The sequence below is a fragment of the Dama dama genome, chromosome 4 (assembly GCF_033118175.1).
Source record: "Dama dama isolate Ldn47 chromosome 4, ASM3311817v1, whole genome shotgun sequence".
NCBI classification, from domain to species: domain Eukaryota; kingdom Metazoa; phylum Chordata; class Mammalia; order Artiodactyla; family Cervidae; genus Dama; species Dama dama.
The window spans coordinates 29,648,406-29,674,068 of record NC_083684.1 but is presented as its reverse complement, the minus strand read 5'-3'; the positions used below and the strand labels follow the sequence as shown (position 1 = coordinate 29,674,068).

The 25,663-nt window shown below is 47.2% G+C and overlaps 1 protein-coding gene across 3 annotated transcripts; it reads right to left on the bottom strand.

Moving 5' to 3' along the window:
- Window positions 1-767: 767 nt before the first annotated feature.
- On the bottom strand, window positions 768-24,166 carry LOC133053987 (liver carboxylesterase-like). 3 transcript variants are annotated; one of them, XM_061138533.1, is made up of 14 exons: window positions 24,017-24,166; window positions 20,975-21,182; window positions 17,709-17,853; window positions 15,843-15,976; window positions 14,600-14,753; window positions 12,776-12,880; window positions 10,872-10,976; window positions 7,933-7,971; window positions 5,781-5,921; window positions 4,142-4,222; window positions 3,291-3,438; window positions 2,464-2,595; window positions 1,400-1,472; window positions 768-1,120 (listed from the first exon to the last, which is right to left on the bottom strand). In XM_061138533.1, the coding sequence occupies exons 1-14, from the start codon at window positions 24,066-24,068 to the stop codon at window positions 937-939; spliced, it is 1,701 nt and encodes a 566-aa protein (XP_060994516.1). In that variant the 5' UTR covers window positions 24,069-24,166; the 3' UTR covers window positions 768-936. The 3 variants fall into 3 exon arrangements, with proteins under 3 accessions (XP_060994516.1, XP_060994517.1, XP_060994518.1); XM_061138534.1 differs by having other exon boundaries at window positions 20,975-21,179; XM_061138535.1 differs by lacking the exon at window positions 12,776-12,880.
- Between the last annotated feature and the right edge of the window lie 1,497 nt (window positions 24,167-25,663).

Below are 25,663 nucleotides of genomic sequence, written 5' to 3'. Positions count from 1 at the left end.
TCCATCTTCCACCTGTCAGCAGGCAGCCAGTGTTCATGTCCCATCTCTCCTCCACAGTGCCCATCTTCCTTCAGACTTCAGGGTAATTGCCCTGCAATCTCTTTGAATGAATCAGAAATAGTCGTGAAACTGGGAATAATCTGGATTTTTCTTGCAGAAATGGTGGCTGTAACATTCTTAGAGATTTCTACATCCCAGGAGAAGCCAGAAATCACCCCAGCCATTCTGAAAGAGACAGTTTTCAGGTGACACTTCAGGGACTCACTCCACGGTGGTCACTGCTTGGCCCTGATGTGGTCCAGGCCTCAGAAAGGGTTCAGATGAGCTGTTGGAAGAGATGGCTGCAGGGAGGGGCCTGGATGGACAATCTGTAAGTTGAAGGAAGAAGTGCAGACCTGCAGGAGGGCCAGGAAGGGCCAGGCAGCCATGCCACAGTCTCACCATGCGCAGTCCCCTCTTTCCCACTCCAGGGACATCCTCAGTCTGTGTCGCCTCCATCTCTACAGGCAGCTCCACATGGATGAGGGGTCACGGCACTCTGTTCCCCCACATCCTCTCATTGGAGTTGTGGATGGCCCAGAGGCGTGGAGCAGATGCAGCATCCCCCTCAGCACCTCCCAGGGCCCAGCCTGCTCCACTCTGCATGCCCAGAGGTCGAGCCAGAATGGCCAGAGTACCTTTCTGCCAATGGTACCCACTGTCTTCATCCTTCTCTCACTAAGGAGGATGGCTTTATTCCAGTGCAAGACAAAGACATCGACTTGGTCTCCAAAAGAACATTTATTTCCAAATTGAAGCGACAGAAACAGAAACTCCCCCTCCTTGACCTCTACCACTCCCATCGGACAATTCCTCAGACTCCACAATAAGATGCCTCTTTGGCACATAAAAACTTTTAGAGAAACCCCTGTCTTGGGGCCCAGTCGAGTGTCCCATTCACAGCTCGACATGTTTTGACTGTGGTGCCTTCTTTGCCGCCTCCCTGGACCAAAGCTCGTTCCAGAAAGCCACTTCCTTGTCTTTCAGCTTCTCAGCTGCCTGAGTGTTGACACCAATCTGAAGGTACCCTTCTTTGTAGTCATATGCTGGCCAATGGGGAAGCCCCTCCCCATTAGGGTTCCTGAAACAGAATCAAATAGAAATTCACCAAAGCAACGGTTTGGTCCCAACAACATTCTGAGATGGTCAGGGACCCCGCGGCTTCATTTCTGCCAAAGGTTCATATGCTGCCAGAAACAGGAGGCTGACCATGTCCTGGGCAGCCAGTCCATTACAGGGAGCTCTCATGTTAGAGGTCACAGGGCGGGTTGTTTGACCATCACATGTTGGAAACTCCCTCCACCCAAGAGACACGCCCTGTCCCTTTCCCAACCCTGCTCCATCTCTGCCAGCAGCTCACCCATTCCGAGCAAAGTTGGCCCAGAATCTCATCACCATTTTGCTGAGATTGATTTCCTCTTCTGAGGCACCATCTGTGGGGAGGAGACAAAGCTATTGCTGCTCGAAGTGTGGTTCATGGGCAACAGAAGCACTTGAGAAATTGTTAATAAATTCAGAAATGGAGCCCTTACTCTGGACCTACTGAGTCTAAACCTGCATTTTAAGAAGATCTTGGGTAATTCAAATGCACTTTAAGCTTGACAGTTACCAACTGAGGCTGGGCTCAGTGAAGGCCTGCAGTCAACCCATAAGCTGATTGCCTTGTCTTCCTGGCCACCTGACTGCCCTTCCTCTGTCAGTGTTTCAGGGACACACCCCAGGGTTTCTGCTAGAGTAACCCCACCTCCCAGGATGCTCTCCTTTGGGTATTTTTTCAGTTTTCTTCACCCACATATGTTTTCACAGAATCTGAAAAATAACCAAGCTGCAAGATCCCCAAATAGTCATCCATCAGTCACCCATCAGGAAGTGTCCAGAGGCACAGCCCTGGGGTGTGTCATACGCAAGCTGTCTGTTAACTGTTGATGGTGAAGACCTTAAAGACATTTGTGAGAGTTATTTTTTAAAATATTATAATCTTAAAGATATTTCATTAAAAGAGATATGAGCTTTAGGTGGATGGTTGGATATACAGACACACACACATTAGTCCTGGTTCGAGGTTAACAGCAGTTCTAACCTTACGCTCTCACTCACATTCTGGTATGCTCTTGTGAGTGTGGCATGAGTACTGGCCTTCTAGCCCTGCGCAGGGCCCTGCAGTGAGACACTCCCGTCTTGCTGATGCCCAGGTCTGGATTCTAGAGTGGCCATGGGTGAGGGCACCAGGATATGCATTCTACATCATGTACGTTAGAACAACAACAACAAAAAATGGTCGGGGCCCTTTGTCCTTCCACCCTGTGATGGTGAATTCAGGAAACTAAGAACTGCAGAGAAGGAGGAACTTGCCCAAGGTCACCAGGTCAAAACTCGGACCAGGATCTCCTAACTCCAAGTTTATAGTCACCAAAAGGCCATCACCTTTTAGAAATGGAGCCCCGAAGACAGAGAAGATTTCATCCCCGTGGTCTCCTATCACCGTCTTGGGTTTCAGCTCTGATGAGAAGCTTGGGCGATACTGAAACTCATACATGTAGATGGGGGCTCCAGCATCTGAAAAACATGGATTCACACATGGTTCATTTCAGCAGACACACACCTGGATAGTATTGAGGGCTCCAAGGGGCCATAAGCAATCAGGAAATTGGGGGCACACGGTCCTGAGTGAACAACAGGAGCATTAATAACAGCTGCCCACTGTGGGAACCAACTGTGTGCCAACTTATGTGTTCCTGCAGCAAGTCCCTGATTATTAGCACAGTAGAGAATAAAGAGCTTGGAAAACATTCTATGACTTGCTTAAGGGTGCATTGGTAGAGGTGGAACTATATTTGAACCAGTATTTATTCAATGACTGAGTAAATGAATGAATAAATAAATAAATGTTGAAACTCTGGGGAAACTGATTAAAAATAACTATCATTATAGAGGCATCGGGTCAATTCATATAAACCTCTTTGCCCTGATGCATTCTCACACCAGAACATCTAGATACATACAGTTTATGTCCACAGAAATACCACTACATTTCACTGATAGCAGGCTGCTTTTCATTCCTGTGGAGAATACCTGCAGCACAACACGTGCTTTCAATTCTGCCTGTTTTTGAGCATTTCAGGCCAAATGCAGTTAGTATCGGATGTACAACTCTCAACAGTTTCCACGCATGTGTTTATGCTGAGGGCCGGGCAGGAATCAGTGAAGGTGGAATGGTGGTGACCCTCTCCTGCCCAATGTCCAGGACTCACCTCTGTAGTGACGGGCCACATTTACAGACGGGACGCCAAATACCACATCTGCTATCAAGTCCAGGAACAGGTCTTTCTTTTTGACAGGGTCGTGTGTCCCTCCTAAATACTTGTCAGCGGCCACTGGAGTCAGTTCCTCAGGAATGTTCTGAAACAGATCAAGTGAAAGTGACCACTGTTAAAATTAAATACAAGATAGAGACCAGACTTATGAATTATCTGTGCAGACAAAACCATTTAAGCCATGGGAACAAAACTAACTCTCACTTATTTCATGCACCTAAGCAAAACCTAATTTAGGTTATTTTTCTGTAAAGCCCTCTGACAATCACAAAATAAACTTAAGTCATCTCCCTAAAATGGTATGAGATAAGCACTTTTCACCATTCCCTTGACACCTGAAAAAACTCTATTGTAATAAACAATCACTGAAAAGGTGAACAACTTCCTCATTTTCACTTTAGAAGCCATGTTGTAACTTCATGTCCTCAAACCTATCAGTCTTTGAAATTGGAAGCTCCCAGAGAGCAAAGTGGTGTTTATGTACAATAAATTCTTCCTAAATATTACTCATTCACTTGGTGGTTTTAATTTTGCTACTTCTCAATTTTTGACCTCACCACCCCTGGTGAATGGACACAGCATGTCTTCTTTGGTTAATGGTGAGCCTTTCAAGTCGACTTGAAACTTTCCCCCACCCCTCAACCTGAGTAACAATAAGCAAAGTAGAAAAAGTGGGTCAGAATCTCCCAGCCCCAGTCTTCATTCTGCCATTAATTGCTCTGCAACTGGGGACAAGCTTCTGGCCCTCTTTGGGGCTCAACCAGTTCCTGTGATTCCTAGAGTCTTACAAGGAGAGGGTAGGACTGCCACAGGAGTGACGTGGCCGTCTTCTGGTCCAGCTTGTCTTCAGACAGAGGGTAGCCCATGAACTGTTAAAACAAAGGTTAAACAACTGTAAATCATTAAGCAATGGCAGGAAAAACCCAAGGGACCAAACCAATGCAGACTCAAGGTCACTTTGTCATGTCTTGATGGGCATAGGTCTTTGATGAGTTGGGCAAAACCAATGAATCAAATGGACTTTTATATCTAGAGATCAAGGAGTGCAAGGAGGATAAAGTAATTGTTAAGGGAAGGTGCCCCAGTCTTTGTGTGTGTGTGTGTGTGTGTGTGTGTGTGTACAAATAATTAGGCTAGAGTCCCCACAATAATCATCAAGACAGAAAGGGAAGGTTTCAGCCAGCCTAGTGTTGAAGTGGAAGGCTCTGGGGCAGAGGACACAGACCTCCACAAATACCCTGCCTGTGTCAGATAACTGAGAAAGCCCCAAATCCTGCCATTATGACTTTGGTCCTTTGGTAAAACCTCTGAAATCGTGCTGAAGAACCACAGAACTCTGCACATAACAACTCCATCAAAATTCTGTCCTAAGAGGTTTGACCAAACTCCAGAACAGCTTCAGGAAGCTTAAGGCCATGTCCCTAGGATGACTGCAGGCCCCCTTAAAGAGCTCTGGGATGCCAGGAGATTTTACTGTTTGTTCCAGCCCAAACCTGGTGATAGGCAGGTAGGTCCACGAACCCCTTCTAAATCTTTTCTTTGCCCCTTTAGATGTAAATCTTCCACCCAAAACTGTTTCCTCAAGGACCTGAGAGCCATCTCTATGAAAAACATAGATTCAGGGATAATTCTTGCTCTCTCCTCCAGTCCCTGTGAGAGGAGAAAGGCCTAACTTCAGTGGGGGTCTTGCTTCTACTTACACCACTGCCTCCTTTCATAAAGGCAGGAGTTGTTTCTTCTCCACATAAATGCCAGCTAACAAATCCAGGGAGCCCAGTTACATGGACAATCCATCCCGCCTCACCCATGCCTTAAAGAGGCTCCAGGCTTTCATTTCAGGGATTGGGTTCAGTTCATGATGGATCATTTCCCTGTAGCAGGGATGTAACTGAATCAAATCTGTTATTGCTTCAACTAGTGTCTGGCTTTGTTTATCTCTGTCATAAGGGAAATCCCTTCCTAACTTTTAGAAGTCAATTTTAGCTCAGGAGGAAGCAGGCTCCTCTGAATCTTTCCAGTGAGATGACTGAGAGCATGGGTGGGGTGGGGGTAATGTATGGAGAAAGTATGAAAGCAGCAAGCCTGAGGAGAGAGGCTGCAGGTTCCAAGCCCCACTCTCCTTAACCCCTGAGCCCCCTCCCCTTTCCAGGCCTTGGGTTTTTCATCTGCCCAGTGATGATCTCTACCAGCCCTCCTGGCAACAACATTTCAGGATTCATGGATGGGAGGACAACTAGAGAGTGTGTGCGGAAGTGGGTCCCCAGAACTGACCACCCAAATGACAGTGTGGACCATCAGAGATGGTTTCCATGGAAATGTCAACTTGTATGAAGGGGACAGCTGCCCTGGTCCTAGAGAGAGGTCTGTGACCAGAGATGGGAGGGTGATGTGATGGGAGACACGTCTACAAGGCCTGCGCTTTCTCACCAGTGGAATAATCCAGCCAAACTCTTGCTTGTTGATTCCCACTATGTAGGGAACATTGTTGAAATTCTTTTCAGCCAGCATCTCTTCAGGCGTCTTTGGCAGCAGCATTCCATCAACCATGGTGGGCAGGAAACGATGGCTCTAGGGACGAGAGCAAGGGAGTGTCTGTGCTTCCCCTCCCAAGTCACACCTGCATCCCCCTCTTCACCTGCTGGAACTCGAGGACAGTATCACACACCTGGGTGCCTGTGGGTGGTGGCCACACACCTGGGTCCTAACAGAGGGGGCTAAGTCTGCAGGTCCGAGAGGACAGAACTCTGACCAGGGGACAGCAGTGGTCAGGTGATGGGGACAGATCTTCATGCAAACTGGTGTGAAAATATATAATATAATGCGCATTTAATTTGAAGTGTACACAGTAATATATCTATGTGCATTTCTCCATCTACAGTCCTTGCAAGCATCTCTTTACAGGAAACCACCCTCAGCAGGAAATCCCTTTTTTTTGGTCACTTTAGCAAAGCTATATGATAACCAACTTTTAAACCAGGCCCCTCCGCCACACTCTATTCATCTCCAGCCCAAGCACACTTTTCAGATCTTTTAATCACACAATACCTTGACTAACTTTTTGGTTCTTCCCATAGATCAAAGAAGTAGAAATGAAGAATAAGTAATTAACAGATGACCAGGTCTCCTCCCTAGCTTCCCCTTTAGTAATCTCTGAAATACACTGTGTGAACAAGATGATATCTAGAAGAAGATCATGAGGAATCAACAACCTGCATATGAACCTGCAGACAGAGGGGAATGGCAACCACTCTGATCTCCTATCTCAGTGGCAAACTGAGATTACTTCTCTGTTGCTCTTTAAAAAGTTTCATGACCGGGGACTTGCCTGGTGGTCCAATAGTTAGGAATCAGCCTTGCAATGCAGGAGTCTCGGGTTTGATCCCTGGTTGGGGAACTAAGATATCACATGCCTTCAGATAGCTAAGCCCACGCATTGCAATTACTGAGCCCACGTACTACAGCTAGAGAGAAGCCTGCATGCCGCAACAACAACAGAAAGATTCATGGCCAAACAGAAACTTGGGAGGTGGTTTTGGAGGGATGCTGACTTCACCATCTCCCCAGATTGCTGTATTCTGATTAAAGTCACCTTTCTTTTTTACGATTTGTGAATATGTATTTGATGTCATAACCAGTAAGCAGCAGGACCCCTGATCAGTTCGGTAACATTCTCAGTATTCGTAGCACTTGAGTTCTGTAAAGTCACCGTGACTCTGATTTAGGGAATGCTCTGTCACTTCAACAGGGGAAATATGCGGCCAGGTTCCTGAGCCTCTGGTCACATGTTCTCAACCCTGTGTTGTGTATGTTCCTGTTTAAAGACACCTTATGTAATATACATTTCTTACAGACAGTTAGTTATGTGTAATATTTATTGATAATAAAACATCAACCAACAAGGCCTCAATGTTTTCTCAGTCTGGGGAGGCTGCTGTTGAGTTTCCTGCATGACTGGGAGGGGGTGGTGTCCTGAGGACTGAGATTCATGGCTCCTTTCCCCACATCCCTGCAAATAGTGTGACTTGCACAGCTAGTCAACCCTGCAGCCCCCCCAGGAGATGATCCGGGCTCCTCGTGAAGGCTCCTGAAGATCCCCTTACCCAGTCATCTCCACTCCCCACACTGGAGGTTTCTCCTCCACCTTCTCCCAACAGGGCATTTTTAGGAACGTAAACAAGACCAGAGGCTGGCTGGGGACAGGGACACAGAGTTCAAAACTGGGGGCATTGGACTAGGAGTCCTGGCAACTGGTTCCACTCCTGTATCTGGTCTTCCTGGCTGTGTGACCCAGGCAGGGTCACTGCCTCTCTCTGGGCCTCAGCAATATAAACACAAGGAGATACCATGATTCCACAAAGAAGAATTATTTCATTCTTTCCTTTTCATTAACTGGAGCTTAAAGCTGTCAAGTGGAGAAGGAAATGGCAACCCACTCCATTATTCTTACCTGAGAAATCCCATGAACCGAGGAGCCTGACGGGCTACAGTCCATGGGGTCACAAAGGATGGGACTCGACTTAGCGACTGAGCAAAGGTGTCAAGACTTAAAACGTGTGATCAAGAAACCAAAGGCCCTTACCTCTCTGGGGTCTCCATGTAAATCAAGAGTAAAAAATTTCTGTGAAGACAAAGACAGAGGTTGTGGTGAGGAGGCTTCCTGGGAGGAAAGCTGACCTCTGTGAGCTGTGCCCAAAGGTACCAAGTGCTCCCTCCTGGCCCCTCCCTGGCTGGGCTGAAAGGAAGCGGGCAGGACTCCCTCCCCTGGGCACCAGCTCAGGATGCAGGGGTGGGATGGGGGAGGGGAGCTCCCAGAGGACTGTTGTTGGTGCCTGCCCTGCCCTCCATCCGTTTCCCCTTCTTGTTCCTCCAGGCAACAACACCCCGATTTTCCTTTCGGGGACCCCCTCTTCCCCACTCTCACTCCATGATTGCAGGCATCTGTATGTGACCTCCTGAAGAAGGCAATGGCACCCCACTCCAGTACTCTTGCCTGCAAAATCCCATGGACGGAGGAGCCTGCAGTCTTGGTGGGCTGCAGTCCATGGGGTCGCTAGGAGTCGGACATGACTGAGCGACTTCACTTTCACTTTTCACTTTCATGCATTGGAGAAGGAAATGGCAGCCCAGTCCAGTATTCTTGCCTGGAGAATCCCAGGGACGGCAGAGCCTGGTGGGCTGCTGTCTGTGGGGTCGCACAGAGTCGGACACGACTTGAAGGGACTTAGCAGCAGCAGCAGCAGAAGCAGTATGTGACCTCTGTGTGCACCAAATCCCTGGATACAGGGACTACTTCAGGGGTAGACAATTGCCCATGTCAGTTCAATAGAGTTTACCCAAATTTTTGCTGCAATTGTTGGGAAATAGGGTTTCTAAGCAAGTTGTATGTAAGACTAGAGTACTGTTGCTGTCTTTAACCTCCCCAGGGGACAAATCAGTCTGAGAGTGAAACCAACACAGAAAGGTAAAAGCTGAGTGATAGAGATAGATTCTTAATAATAGCATATGTGCATCTGGATCCAGCCATGCCTGAAGCCATCCACTCTTGGATTTGTCAGTGAGTTACCTGAAGATTCTGTCACAACATATTCCTTTCTCTTCTCAAGGCACTTTGAGACGAATTTTCTTATCTTGCTTTAGAAAATCCTGACAAACTCACTGAAATTCGGCCCACCTCACACTTCTCTTTGTTATGAGCTTACCAAGACTGTCCTAGTTTTATTGTGACACTGTAGCTAACAGGCCTGACCATTATGCAGGAAATCCTAGTAAGGATCCCTCTGTTGTGCTGTAGGCCCACAATCCAGGTGTGCGTGTGTGTGCATGCACATGCATGCATGTGTGTGTGTGTGTGTGTGTGTGTGTGTGTGTGTGTACTGGGGAGAGAGGATAATCCTGGAAACACTTCCAAATGATCTCAGAAGATCTCAGAAGAATAACATGGAGGGTTCTCTGGGTTTTCCCAAAGTCACCCAGTCTCCCCTTATAAGCTGACTCTCTTGTGCCACATAAACAATTGATGGAAGAAAGTTACCTCTGACAGAAATTTACACAACCAGAAAACAGTTGTGCTTTTATCTTTGAGCACAATGGTCACCTTATTTGAGCCTGAGAAACCAGGATCCAAGGCTACATTGGACTTAACCCATGGAAATAGAGCAGAATCCAGTGCTGGAGTCTAGCCCCTGGGAGTCCAGGAGTAGCCTCAGGATTTCAGGGTCCAGACAGAGAGTCCAGGCACTCAGACTACTCCAACAGTTCCCACTGGCTCTAATTGCGGTGTTCTCTGGGTATCCGTCATGCTGCAACTTCCTGTGACGACCCCCCACCATAGCCATCCGTCAGTCCTGAAATGTCACCTTCTCTGTGAAGCTGCCCTGCCTATTATAATGCATGCTTCACCTCTATACTCCCAGCATACCTAGTCCACTTAAGTCAATGTGTCTATTTCTCCTTGAATAGTTCCTTGTGATAGGGACTACATCCAATTATGTCTGCATCACCTACTCTGTTATCTCCCTGCATACACTTAGCAGAGATGGATGGATGGATGGATGGATGGATGGAATTAGTCAATCCAAAGAGTATGGGTGAATGGGGGGATAAGTGGATAGATGAATGATAGCCAGCAGACTCGGTGATGGATTCATCATTGATGTTAGAGAGATGGGTGATGAAATACATATATATGGATAATTGGTAACAGATGAATGAATGCTATACATGAATTGACATTATTTTAGGTTGATGAAAAGATACTGATAAATTGGATTCATTGGTGGATGGACGATAAAAAAATGATGACTGAATGGATACATGAATGGCTGGAAGGTTGGATGGATGAATGGGTAGATACACAGTTATGTTAGAATCACAACTGAGGCAGACACACAGAAAATCTAGAAAACTGGACCACCACTGGGTTATAAATTGAGGTGGTTTCTGAATGAACCAAAACAAATTGTGACAATATTTCTGAAAATCTTTGTTTGAAATAATCCCATCCCCCAAATTCAGGGTGGTAATTATCCCTGAGAATACGTAACGTTTAATTTCTTAAAAACGTATCAGAAACTGAAGCCCCCGTACCTCGAGCGCATGCTCTACAACAAGACAAGGCACGGCAATGAGGAGCCACCAGCCAGAGAGCAGCCCCACTCACCAAACTAGAGAAAGCCCGCAGATAGCATAGGAGACCCAGCACAACCATAAATAAATAAAAAATTTTAAAATATTAGAAAACAAGTTTGGAAAAAGTAAGTGTTGATAGATATGAGGAGTCATTACACAGTTGTTTATTACATTATTTTTTGTCTTTGCTAACATCTGAGATAGTCTGTAATAAGGAAGGAAGGAAAGAAATTTCCCATTCAGATCTAGAGGCTGACACTGCTCCTGGGAGGTGAGAAACTGTCCCAGGCGGCTCTTCCAGGGCAAGAGGACTGAAGCTGAAATAATGAAGCCTGGGGCCATGTTTCCAGGGTAGGGGGTTTGTGGTTCCAAGAGAGTAGATGCACCTACCATTTTCAGTGTTACCTCCATGAGCTCGTCCTCTGTCTTCTGGCGCAGGCAGTGAACAAGGACAGCCGAGGTGGTGGTTTTACAGCCAGCAAAGGCAGCAATTTGCTGTAGAGATCACAGGTGACAGCAGAATTCAAGAGCCATGTCTCTTCCCTCCATCCACACTGAGTGTTCTCTCCCAACCTCAATTTCTATAGGCAGCCTGTGATAGCAGAAAATAATCCAGACCAGTAGATCCTGGGTCCCAGGCATGCCACTTATATTCTTCAGCCTCTGCTGCCTAATCTCTGTTAAAGTGGACAGAATAATCTCAAAGCTGAACATCTAAAGAGAGGCGGCATGCAGGAGGTGCTTAAGAGCCTGGAATCCAGAATCCCACTTTCTAACTTCAAACCTTGGCTCATCTGATTAATAGACTTTTGGCCTCAGGCCAGTCCGTTGCAAAGTGCAGCCAGAGGGGAAGATGCAGAAGAAGAGAAGTCAGGCGTCACAATGACGGGACCCTGGAGAGTGTGCACAGGCTGCCTGGAGCCTGGTCCAGTGTCTGACAGACATCAGTGCTCAGTATGTACGTGGTGGAAAAATAAAAAGGCACAGGAAGAAGCAGAGGAGAGAGGAAGAGTGAGAGCACAAAATAAGGGACTTAAGATTCTTCATTCTGCAATTTCTGGTCCTATTTGATAACAAAATCCAGGTTCATCTCTGCCACATCCATTTCCTTTGAATAAACTCCTCCTTCTTAACTTTAGCCTGATTAATGGGCTTCTGCTGTTAATAGCCAAACAATTCTGAAAAAAGTTCTCAAAAATTCTAAACATTCTTGGACTCTTATCTCCTCCTCTCCTACTTACCAGTCATCCCTTTAAGTCTGGCTGCTGCCCCCACCCCTCCACCAAACCAGCTCTCACAGCCGGACCAAACATTCCACGTCACTCACACTAAGGCACACTCCTCAGCAGGGACTCTGTTGCTCATCCTTTCTTGTCTTTCTAACAGTCTCCAAATAAAGACAAAGCCCTCACCTGGACCTCTGTAGCATGACCCTGCCAATGGCCCCATCTTCAACTCTCTCCGGGTCCTGTCTGCACTTTCTAACCTTGCCACATCAACGTTCCTCACTCACTCTCTTGAGATACCTGCTCCTGCCACAGGACATTTGCACAGACTGTTCCTTCTTCCTGGATATTCTTTTGTTATCAAATAAAGTACTGATAATCCTTCTCATCTCAACTCGTGATCATTTTATTTTTCAAGAAGCCTTTCACGATAACCTCCCCCTACAAACTGGACAACATGTTGCTTTTGGATTCTGTTGACATCACGTACCTCTATTGCTGCAGTCACAGCTGACATTTTCTAAGTTGTGCAATTATAGAATTTAATCTGCCTCCTAAATTATCAAAGAAGCTTCATGAGGTTGCTAGATGTCAGATTATATCATGACTACTTGTTGAGTGAATGAATCCTCTAGGAAATTATCCCAGTCGCAAACCCCCAGGAAGAATCCTCCAGAGTCTCATGGAGCCAGGGAGTTCAGCAGATCTCAGACCCTGAGATGACAGATGACAGGCCGTTGCCCACTGTGCAGCCCCTCACCCCACCTGGCACACTTTGGGAAACATGTTCAGTGCAAAGTGCACGGGGCTGGCAGGCCAGAGTCATGAGCCTGAGTCCAGCTCTGCCCTCATCACTCTCTGACCTTAGCAAATGCTGCAGCTCTCTTCCCAGTTTGCTAGGTGGCATCACTGGGAGGGGGGCGAGGTGTGTCCTTCCCCTACACGTTCAGCCACCCTCACTTCTGTGATTCTTCGAGGATGTCAGCCAGACCCGATTCTAAGAACAGCCCTTGACAACTTCAGGAAAGCAGAACAAATGGTGTGGGGACAGACCAATGTGAGACCTACCTCAGCTGCAGCCTTCATGTCCTTCTTGACCAGGACAGAAGTGAGGGCCACACCACTCTCAGAGATGGCCCGGTGGAAGAGATTCTTGGCCAGGGGAGATAACACCTGGGAGGATCGTGTTGAGAAAGGGAGCTTATGCTCATGGGGAGGGTGGTCTTCAAGAGCTATACCCAACCCAACCCTGTCCTGGACTGCTCCCACGGAGACCATGGGCCCAGCATCTGTGAGAAAACCTCAGCTGGAGGGAGGCAGGAGCAGAGTGAGGGCCAGAACAGGCAGTGTGTGGCGCCCACTGACTATAACAATCAACAGTATCTGAAGGCAGCTTAGCAATTCCTAGCAACACTTTAGAGGCACAGTTCTTACAGCAACTATACTCCAGTAGGAATTAATTTAAAAAATAAAAGTAAATAAAAATTTAAACCTGTGGGGAAATATAAAATAAATAAATAAAATGGAAGCACAGTTCTGATTTCCTGTTTCCATTACTCAGAATTTATCCTAAGGAAAATGAGCATGGAGGTACACAACAACTTTTAATAACGCTCATGCTGTTTATAATAGTAAACACTGGGAATAACCCAAGGTTTCAATATTGTGAGATTGGGTAAATAAGCTATTTTTCATTCTTACAGTGGAACTACTTGACAATACACACAAAAATATGAAAGGGTGTTTAATTGTTAGATAAAGATTTATGCTGTTTTATAATGCTAAGGAAAATTTGTATTTAAGAAATTCCACCTAGACTAATACATAGATAGAATCATGGGAAAAATTAGAAAAATACAGATCAAAATGGTCATGGTGAGTCTCCACAGACAATGGGACTGTGAATGAATTTTTTTCTTCTTTGAGGTTATCTGTACTTTTTATTTCTCCACTTTATGAGGAATAAAAACATTTTCCTCTGTGTATTCAGTTGTGAAACCAACATAGATTTTTAAAAAGCAGTAATAGGGACTTCCTTGGTGGTTCAGTGGTTAAGGCTCCAAGCTCCTAATGCAGGGGGCTCGGCTGGGGAACCGAGTTGGGGAACCAACTGATCCCTGGTTGGGAAACTGAAATCCCACAAGCCTAGCGGCCAAAAAGAAAAAACAGTAATAGCGTTAACCCTCTGCTCAAATGTAAGCCTCTGCTCAAACGTGAGGTAGTTGGAGTGTTTCTCACAGCTCCCAGCACCTTCTAATCTGATTTCCATCTTTGCCTCCCTTGGCGTCTCCCTCATTCCCACTCCCCACACCACACTCCCAGGTCCCGTCTGTGTCCCTTGTCCCCTGTCCCATCCCCATCCCTTCTCCTCTTCTCCTTCCCCCCAGCCCAGCTCCATCCCTCAGCCCCAGAGCCTGCTGCCCTCCCTGCTGGGCATGGACAAGCCACCAGATGCCCTCAGAGGGCCCCCACCTGTTCTCAGTGCTTGTGTCTCCCTGAACTGCAGGCCTGGCTTCAAGTCAGACCAGGACACTCAGCCCAACCTCATGGTCGGCTCCTCTGATTAATCATTTACAGGCACCCCAAATCTCAAGAGAAGTGAGGTGAGCCCTAACGTTAAAATGATGAAGAAGGAGAGGATCAGCTCAAGCAACACAGGTCAGGAAGAGTGTGTCTGTCGCAGCTGTGGCTGCAGCTACGGCCCCGGAGGCTGAGCTGAGCCCTGAGCTTCCTGGGGGCTCAGGGGAGTCTGGCCGTTAACTCTCCACCATCTGATGCCTCACAGAGTCGGGTCAGCCTTGACTCCAAGTCTTGGAAGTAACGATCCAGGACTAGATGGGCTGGTCTGCAAGGGGTCGCATCAGCAGCCACATGAGGGCCAGGAAGACTTACAAGAACGGAGACACTTTCCCCTCCTGCTGACTCTCCAAATATGGTCACAGAGCCTGGATCCCCTCCAAAGTTGGCAATGTTCTCCTGGACCCAGCGCAGCGCGGCCACCTGGTCCAAGTGGCCCCAGTTCCCGCGGCTGTGCTCGTCCCCTGTGCTGTGAGTGAGAGAACAGGGAGGGGTTGGGAGCAGAGATGTCCCGGCAGGGCCCTGAGGACCAGAGATGGGGCTGGGGGTCCAGGTGAGCCTTCTGGAAAGGACTGGGCTTCCACAGCCCTGACACGGGGTCTTCACTTTCCTGCTGTCCTGCTCTGCTGCAGGGCTCTACACAGCCATCCTTCATCTATTGATGAGCATTTGCTATGGTCGGGGTGACACCCTGGCTCACGTGGTAGAGGAGAGGCCGGGGGAGAGGAAGTGGGGCGAGTATGTGCAGTTACACTGTCACTGGGAGCAGACACGGGCTGTGGGGGGAAGAGCTGAGGGGTCTCCATGAGGGGACACGTCCTGGGACATGACTCCCCTGGGACAACACTCCCCCGGCCCACAGGTCTTTGCAGGGAGGTGACCACCCCTCCCCCGGCCCACCCCCCAGCATCTCCGGGTAAGAGGTCCTGGCGCCAGTGCATTCAGGAAAAGCTCAGTAACTGCCTGCTGGAGACCTGGTTCCTGTCCCCGGAGAATCCACATGGGAGACTCAGCCTTCACTCATGCATGTGCCAAAGTCCAGGGAGGGAATGCGGTGAGTGGGCCCAATGCTCCTCCCAGTAGATGTACCCCTGGGGTCAGATGCTCCTTACAACCTCCCAGTTCCAGGCACCCGTTCCTTCACCTACAAGATCGTGGAGCTGCCACATGAGTCTGCCCCTTCTTTACTTCCCAGGAGGAAAGATGTGTGAGCCTCTAAGGGCTATGCTGCATGGTAACTGTCATCTTTAAGTGCCACATGCCAGGCAGCACAGTGGAAAAGAGATAAGTAGTTCAGATGAGATAACAATGGGTTGGGCTTTGTAGGAATAATAGGAGTTTGTCAGGTAGATTAGGTGTTTTATGTGTAAGAGCTCAGAAGTAGGTGGACCAGGGTGGGTGTGGAATGAGAAGGTAGGAGGAGCCCAATTATGAGGGGACCCAGATGTCTTAGTAGGGAGCCTAGCAAGGATCCCCTTGAGGGCTTGCATGACCAGAGTGGGGTCCTAGCACCCCTACACTGGGGACAATTTGCCACCAGGAGAGTCCAGGGTCTTACCTGAAGAATCCCCAGATGCCCAGGCGGTACTGAATGGTCACCACCACCACGTTTTCATGGGCAGAGAGGGCCAGCCCATCATAGGTTGATGCCCCGCCCACCATCAGAGCTCCTCCATGGATCCACACCATCACCTGGATGGGGAGGATGCAACCTCAGGGTTACAGGAAGCAGAGATGGGGAAGACCTCAGAGGCAGGTTTGGTCACCTACCCATTCTCCAGCTCCGGCCCAGGCCACCACCCAACTCAGGGCACTCTGGCTGCCCCTGCCTGTCTCCCCTGCCCCAGGGCCACCTGCTCTCAGCAATCCTCATGCTGAGAACATCATCATGGGAACAGCCGAGGCTCGCGCATCATCTCCTCCCCAACACTCCCACCACCCTCACTCCTGGACCCCTCACCCAGCTCAGCACACTCAGCATGCAGAAGCCCTTGGTTAGAAGCTTGCTTCAGCTTCATCTTAGTTACCTTTCATGTGGTGAATTCAGCTTCTCAAGTGAGTGAATGATCGTGTTAAGAAGCACACGCCATGGGTAGTACCTCTTCTTAATATGACTTCCGCTACTCCAACTCTACTTCCTCCTCCACTCCCCAAACCTCATCTATCCTCCAAAGCCCAGCCTAAAACCACCTCCTCCAAGAAGTCTTCAACCATTTGATGAATATGATCTGAAAACCTACTAAGTGCCAGGGGCACCTGAGTGAGAACTGAGGATGAGAGAGAACCTGATAATTCATAATACACAGCCCTCAATTTAAGGAGTTCACATAGCTAGAAAATGAGAATGACTAAATTAATAGAAACATTTGGTTAATAAAAAAAATCAAAGAACTCATATATAAATTATGTGACAAGTATCATTCTAAGCATTTAAAATAAACCATCCATGAGAAAGGAATTACTATTGTCCCATTTCATAGACAAGAAAACTGAGGCACTTAACCACCCTGAGGTCACACAGCTCTCTACACCCACTGACCCCTCCTTTTCCAGCAGACCTGCCCTGACCTCCAGCCTGAGTCTGCAAGTCAGCTCTGTCTCTGGGTTCCATGTATTCTGGAAATGCTGACTCACTGGATCATCACCTTTAGCCGAAACAATTGGGAAGTGAAATTAACTACAAGAAAATCTTGATAGCTGGCAAAGGCAAAGGAGTAACTCCGGGAGTTTGTGATGGACAGGGAGCCCTGGCGTGCTGCGATTCATGGGGTTGCAAAGAGTCGGACACGACTGAGCGACTCAACTGAACTGAAAGGCAAAGGAAAATACATCTTTGTTGCTCCAGGCTCTGCCCTCCAACCTGTGACACCAAGTCACAGTAAGTTGTCAGAGAGGGTCTCTGTGTGCTGAGGGAAGGCCACACACAGGCTCCTCTGCTAGCCTGTGTCAGAGAGCTCCCGGCTGTTCCAGGGGCCCCGTGCTCCAGTCCTGCCAACCCTCCTCTGTGACCTCACCTTCCCCTCACTGGGCCTCAGTTTGTCTGTAAAGGAAGAGTTGGCTTGTTGGCTTATCTCCAAGATTCCTTCCAGCTCTGACTTTATGGAAATGACGTTTTACCTTGTCTGGGTATCAGATTCCTAATCTAGCAATTAAAAGTCATCCTTCTTGTCCATCTATTAGCAAGAGGGACTCTAGAAAAATTCAAATGTGAATTACAGATGTGCAGCCATCTCCCCCAGGGGCCCAACTCTGGCCGAGGGGAAACAGGTGTAGGCAACCTGCGCTCCCTGATGTCAGGTTTGGCTGTGGTGGAAAAGAAAGCCCTGGGGCCCCAGAAGAACCTTGGCCCAAGATGCCCCCACTTAACACCGCCTTCATCCCTTCCAATCTATACCAGCCTTGACCAGGGGTTCCCACTGCTTACCGGCAGCCTGCTTCTCTTCGTCAAGTCAGCAGGGGTGTAAATATTTAGGTAAAGGCAGTCTTCGGAAAACGTGAGGCTAATGTTCTCCTTTCTGTTGGTAAAGAGATCCGAGAGCAACTGCGCCCCCACTGGGTCCTGGGAGCACCTGCGAGGGGCAAGGAGAGAGAAGAATTCTTGAAGTTCAATCAGAGCTAACCAAGGAGATGTCTCCTGTGGTCATCGAAGGCCTTGGACTGCCAGCTTCAGGCCAGTAAATAGCGTTGTTCTTACCATACCTGGGGCATGCGATGGGGATCCTCAGGCTCACCAAGGTCTCCCAGGACCATGTACGGTCAGACCTGACCCTCTTCCCATCTGGGGCCTCTGGAATGCCCTGGGGCAAGGGAGGAGGCTGCCCAGTGTGCTGACGGGCATGAGAAAGGACCATTCCTGCTTCCCTGGGTCCACACCAGTGCTGCGTGACGCCCGGTGTAGAGTGCCTATATTCTGCCCACAGGGAAACATGGTCTAGTTCACAGGAGACATCCAGAAACGAGGGGAAACCAATGAAATGGCAGATATTTAGGGCCTACAACAGATCAGGGGTCAAATATTTGTGGGGCAACATTAGAACTATATTCTAGTCCTGCCTCAGCCTGATTTGCTGGGTTTCCTTGGGTGAATGCCTTGCCTGTTCTGGGTCCCAATCTGTCTGATGTAAGTGAGGGGAGTGATTTCTATAAGGATCTAGCAACATAGACATGCTAATATTTGTCAGCAACTCATCACAGGCAAGAGCTATTGGTTGTCCCAATAGGGAACTTTAAAGATGCTGCAGATATTATAATTTTAATGTTTATCGAATCCTCTCAACTTGCCAACTGTTGTTTTAAATACTTTTTATATATTAACTCATTTAATCTTCACATTGGCCCCATGATGTAGGCTCTATTATTATCCTCATTTTACAGATGAGAAACCGAGGCACAGAGAAGTTAGAGAACCTGCCCAAGGTCACACAGCCAGAAAGAATCACACGATGTAGTGCTTATGTTTTCAAGGATATTATAAGCCACATTTCCGGATCTCAATGCCCCCACAAAAAAAGGCATGACTGCCCTCAGTATGCCGATGAGGCAACTGAGGCGTTGATGTGCTTGGATGACATAGATGTCTAGTCACAGAATATCAGCCTCAAAGATAACCTCATGATTTCCAATCCATGGGGACTTTCCCCGGATCACCTAGGCAAGGGGCATAATATTCATAGAAGAAGATTAATAGTTAAAAAGGAAAAATACTCAATGTCACTAGTATTCAAACAAACACAGAATAAAAAGAATAATTTTGTATATAATGGTGATGATAACAATTATCATTTACATTATTCTGCCTATTCAGTAGATAAAAACCATTTTAATAACTCTAAGCATTGACAAAAATTCAATTAATGGAGGTTTTCATATATTAATTAAAACAATGCAGTTGGAATATTTCTGAAGGGAAATTTTTAAAATACTCTTACTCCAAAATGTTATATCTTAGAATTTATCCAAAAATGAATATGCATGAAAATTTAGCTATAGGATGTTCATCAGAGTGCTATTTATAGTATAAAAAATATCAACAACAAAGAACTCCAAATAAGAGATGGAGTAAAGAAATTATGATTCAATACTCAATATAATATGGTGATTAAATGTCAGGCTGTGATATTTAATGACACAGAATGCTGTTCATGATATACTTTCATGAACTTCATCTACTGCTTTCATCTAAATTACCTGTACTGTGTAATATGATACTGTGATATAAGAAAAATAAGTATTTGTAAGAAGTATGTATTTGATCTTTGGCCAGTCTCTGCTGAAGAGCTCTTGAAACCCTTCTGTTCATAATTTCCTGAGCAGTGTATACTGTTGGGCTAATGAAGTGACTTTTGGACCACACTTAAGGGCGGGAACTGGTTGCCAGAGGAATAATCTCATGATTAAAAGTGAGGGAACCTTCTGTCACCGCCCCCTGAGCTCTGGAAAGAGAAGATAGGCTGGAGGGGAATCAATCACCAGGGGCCAATGATTTCAGTCCCCTGCCCATGTAATGGCTTTCCAGGTGGCTCAGAGGTGAACAACCTTTCTGCCAATGCAGGAGACACAGGAGACTACCTGGAAGATTACCTGGAAGAGGAAATGGCAACCCACTCCAGTATTCTTGCCTGGAAAATTCCATGGGGAGAGGACCTGGTGGGCTATAGTCCAAGGGGTTGCAAAGAGTCAGACACAACTGAGCAATGGACACTCATGCCCATGTAACGAAACCTCCGTAAAAACTCAAAAGGACAGGTTCAGAAAGCATCCCGGTTGGTGAACCAGAACTTGCTTTTATTTTTCACACTGCATGGCATGTGGGATCTTACTTCCTGGACCAGGGATTGAACCCTTTGCTGTGGAAGGGCGGATTCTTAACCACTGGACAACCAGGGAGGCCACCGTGCTGGATCCTCTGTCAGGGACCTCACCTTATGGATCTCTTCATCTGGCTAGTGGTTTGTATCCTTCAATATCCTTCATAATGAACTGGTAATCTAGTGAGGAAATTAGTTTCTTGAGTTCTGTGAGCCGCTCTGGTAAATTAATAGAACCCAGGAAGTGGGTCACGGGAACCTCTGAATTATAGCCAGTTGGTCAGAAGCACAGTTGACAGCTTAGAATTGGCATCTGAAGTAGAGGGAGGTTTTGTGGGACTGAGCCCTTCACGGATGGAATCTGATGCTATCTCTGGCAAAACAGTGTCAGAAGTTAGTTGAATTGTTAGACACACATATGGTCTGCAAGAATTGCTTTTTGGTGTGGGAAACACACACACACATTAAAATTGGGTACAGAAAATTATGTGATTCCACTTTAAGGGAGAAATTATGGAACAGATAAAAGACTAGAAAAATAGAATCTAAAGTATGAACAGGAGCTCTTGCTAGGTGTTGGAATTATGTATGATTTTCATTGTCTTAATTTTACTTACCATTGTCACTTTTCAAAAAATTAATTATTTATTTGGCTGCATGTTTCTTGGCTCGTGTGGTCTTTTAGTCACAGCATGGAAACACCTAGTTGAATAAAGGGCTCTAGAATGCTGTGAGAGTTCTGGAATGTTGATGAGGATCTACAAGAGTTTGAGGATTTCAGAGCAAAGTATGAGCCACTCAGAGGATTGCCTTGGCTCCTTCCTGCATCCCTTTGAGACTAACAGCCCCACTGAAAGATGCCAAAGCCACACCCCCGACTTACATGGGAGGGTAAGAGGTGGTATTCTTCACGAAGATCCATGGCTCTGCAGGCTGCGGTGGAGCAAACCTCAAGGATCCAAGAGGAGGCTTGGCAAAAGGGACTCCCAGGAAGACGGCCACAGGCTGTGCAAATCCTTTCAAGCTGACATGTTTCCCCAGGACTCTGCCCTGAGCGGTGTCCACAATAGGCGGTGAGGGCGCCAGCCCTGCTGGACATTGGGAGGAAGTGAGGACACGTCAGTCGTGACAGTGAACTGGATTCTGGGTGGATTTTGTTACTTTTGCCACTTTTGTTACTTTGCCACGTGATCTTGAATGTCCTCTCAACTCTCTAAGCCTCAGCTTCTTATGTAAGAGAGGGTGAAGCTGTCTTTCCTAACTCACAGGGTCATCAGAGGGAGGGTGACTCGGGGTCACATTCTGTCTGTCCCATTCTCATGGAGCAGGCGGTTTTTTTCTCACTGAGCTTAAATGCGTCTCCTGCAGTTGCCACATCAGGCCCGGTCCTCGCTGCTCAGGGACATCCTTCATGAGGCAGGTGGCCTTAGCAACCCCCATTTATGCTCGTCCCTCAAGTCCTCTCTTGTCCATCCTCAACAGCTGCATCTTCTGTAAGCATCCTTACAGGAAATGATTTCCAGCCTCTCACCCTTCCAATTGTTCCCCTTTAGATACAGACAAAAGGTCAACCTCTCCCTCAAAGTATGTGGCCAGAACAAAGAATAACCCAGATCTGGTCTTTTAGACACATCCAACGACAGCCTTCGAGAGACATGACATGGACAGATGCCCAGTTGGCAAGAGTGAAAAAGTGGATGATGGGCTGTGAGGTATAGGCAACGATGGTGACTGCAGCAGTTTCTGTTTGTGTTATAGGTAATGTTTGTGTATTGAGCACTTACTATATACCACGTGGGCACTCTAATCAGAAAAGCCTGGCTAGGGAGACATCAATATGTCCTCTTATAGATGAGGTAACTGAGGAAATGGAGGCAGCTAGTATGGATTTTCTAAAGGTGGAAAAGGTACGACCCTTCCAGGGGGTAACTAGCAGTAAGGGGATAATCAGCTTCTAATTAGGGCTTCCCTGGTGGCTCAGATGGTAAAGAATCTGCCTGCAATGCAGGAAACCTGAGTTTAATCCCTAGGTTCGGAAGATCCCCTGAGAAGGAAATGGCCACCCACTCCTGTATTCTTGCCTAGCTCGAGGAACCTGCTGGGCTACAGTCCACAGGGTCACAACGAGTCAGACATGACTGAGCGACCAACACATAACTGCTCTTCCCCTCAAGTCCAGGCCTGTCACCGTGTCGCAGCACCGGGAGGAAGATAAACCCACTGCAGCCTGGGCTGTCAGAGCACTGATGGCCAGAGCACTGGCTCTGGACTCCGGAGACAGAATTCAGAGTGTGATGTTCCAGCTGATTTTGGGCATGTAGAATTCCCTCTCTGAGCCTCAGTTTTTCCATCTATAAAATGGTACAGGTGCGTTCTGAGGTCCCTTGCTGCACCCTTGTATTAACCATGTCCTCTATGTCCCGTATTCTGACGCTTTGACTGCTGGAGCCTTGCTGATTCTGGGGGGACTGCCCCTCTCAGAGTTAGCCAATCCCTGGAGACAGGAACGAACTTCCCCTTCCAGCATGCCAGAGCCTGTACCCCAAACTCCTTATTTATCAGGTCCTCCACGTTGGCCACTATCATCCTGCCCCAACCACTCTAGGACAAAGTAACTGAAAACTGTGTGCATCCCCCAACCTGCTGAAATTGTCTACTTTGCCACTCCCAAACCTATTTATCCTGCCTCACCTCTTCTTTCCCTATCAGCGACCAAGATAAATATCCTTACTCCCAGTTTCTGTTCTTCCCTCGTGACCCACCCCGGTCTTCACCACCTGGCACACCATGGTAGGACCGTGCTCTCTCCTCCATGAAAATGTGAGTCATAAACCATCTTTTCAAAAGGCAGTTGGCTCCTGATCTGTGGGCCTTAGAATACCCTAATAGTCTATTAATACATATCTTTTTTTAAGCTTTAAACTTTTAATTTTGTGTTTGGATATAGCTGATTAACAATGTTGTGATAGTCTCAGTGAACAGTGAAGGCACTCAGCCATACATACACATATATCCATTCTTCCCCAAACTCCCTTCCCATCCAGCCTGGCACATAACATTGAGCAGAGTTCCATGTGGTATACAGGCGGTCCTTGTTAGTTAACCATTTTAATGTAGCAGTAATACAATGTCTTTGAAAACAACTCCTTTATCTCCTTTTTCACTTTCTCTACTTTAGGCACTCTTTAGAATAAACAGCACATTTCCACCTCACAACAGTCCATGGAGGTAGAGTTGTCACCCCCATTTTTGAAATGCAAAACCAAGGCCCAGAAAAGGGACATCCCCTGTGTAAGAACACACAGCCCCTGAGTGCTGAGCCGGGACGGGAACCCACACCTCTGTCTCCGGAGCCAGTATTAAGATCCTGGTAAGATCCCTTCAGGGCTTCCCAAGTGGCTCAGTGGTAAAGAATACACCTGCCAATAGACACAGGTTCTATCCCTGGGTCGGGAAGATCCCCTGGAGTAGGAAATGGCAACCCACTCCAGGATTCTTGCCTGGAAAATTTCATGGACAGAGAGCCTGGTAGGCTACAGTCCATGGGGCTGCAAAAGAGTTGGACAAGAGTTAGCTACTAAACAACAATCACAGAGATCCGTTGCAGGATTCTGGTAAAGACCCACTCTATATCCATATTAATAATCAAGAGGGAAAGACATGGAGGAGCTCGCCAAAGTCCTCAGCGGGATGTGGGAGGGGAGCTGATTGTCCTCCTCTGGTGTGGCCGTGCCGAGCTGAGTCTAGGGTGGGCATGGTCCCCTGTGTCTCCTGCCATGGGGCACCGGCTGGGCTACACCGTCCAAGTTCACAGAGCGCGTGCTGTTGCAGAACCCGGCCTGTCATGCCTTGCCCTGTGCCCATTCTTGTCCCCTACAAGGATTTCCAAAGATGCTCCTGCTATCTGCATTTCAGGAGGACTCACCCCAAGCTGTGAAGGAGCTGAGGGAAGTCAGGACCAGAGCTAAGAGCCACATCCTGGAAAGAGAGCCGCTCCCGTCGTCCCTGCAAGTGTCTGCGCTGCTCACAGGGGCTGTTTCAGTCCCGCCCCCAGCTCCCACCCGCAACTCCCTCCACAAACTCCCGCCCCAGCTGCTCAATAACAAGCAAATCTCTCCTCCCTTCCTTGTAAGTGGTTGGAATGTGTGAGCCACGCCCACCCAGTTTACCCTCTCTGAAATCAAGAACCCAGACTTAACTCTCCAATTGCAGGTAGCTGCAGCTTCTATAAACAACTTGTTTCATAAGTGCTTCTCGCTTCCTGGACTCTAACCTTACTGCTCTGTGATCTTCCCAGGGCAGGTGCAAGCAGACAAGAGGCCTTCAGACAAGGGGAGTTTTTGATCTGGGGTCCTCAGAAAAACTGGAAAGCTTTCAGAGCAACTCCTAGCCCTGTTGGGGTCCTTTAATGGACCGGAACCTTGTGGTACGGAGTCGACGATAAGAAAGTGAAAGAGAGAAAGAGAGAGAGAGAGAGACAAAAAAGACCCGGGGACCTAAGCTCTGGTGGAGCAAAGGTGCTTTAATGATTTTTCTATGAGTATATATAGGCTGCAGTACAAGAAACTTCTTTCGGAAATGATAGAGATCAGAAAACCAAATGTACAGCAACCGTTACCAAGGGAACAAGGGGTAACGTTAGTCACAAGGTCAGGAGACAATCTATATCTCAAGTAAGGGGAAGGAGATTAAGCTGTTTTGTCCTAAGGAGAATGTTTACTAAAGGAGACTCATGCTTGCCTCACACAATGACCTCAGTCCCTGGGAGCAGCGTGCTGTTCCGCTTGAAGAGGGACAAAGGACTCATGAGAGACAGCACGTAGGAATCCTCCCGTCAAACATTCCCTGACAATTCCCCCTTATTTATTTATAATATTTGTAAGAAGAGTTCTGACCATCAGAGTTTGTTTAGTTTTGACAATCTTTGCATGAAGGCAACAGTAGACAACAAATATAATTGTTAAGGCAATCACCAAAATTATAGTTCTAGACCCAATGCTATGAGTAAGACTTTGAAACCATCTATGTGGGTCTAGCCCAGATAATTGATTAGCCAATTGTATAGCTAAAGTTCCCATACTAGTGGAAGAGGGCAGATTATTAGAAAAGGTTTTACATATTTCTTTTTGTAATAATTGTACATTCAGAGAGGCATTATCATGTATGTTTTGTAACTGAAACTTGATTTGTTCCCAGTTGTAGGCACTATTATTAAAATGAACAGGAGTAACACAAAATTGAGTAGAATTCCAGCCACATTTTAGCATCACCTGTTTTTGTACATCTGTTAATTGATCTCCAACCCATTCGATGGCTGTTTTCAGTTCCTATATTTCTTTTTGAATATCCTCATCTATTTGAGACTGAGTGGCCCCCATACCATGAGCATTTTTAGTCCAATTTTGGATAAAATTATGTGTTTGAATTGAGGTTTGTAAAGTAACGCTAGTGATGACAGCAATGGTGCAAATAGTTATTAATCCTATAATGCCAAAAATCAGCCATCCAGTGAATCGTTTACATCGCTAGAGCAATTTAGTAAGCAACCGGGAAGCAAGTCCAGCCATGGGAC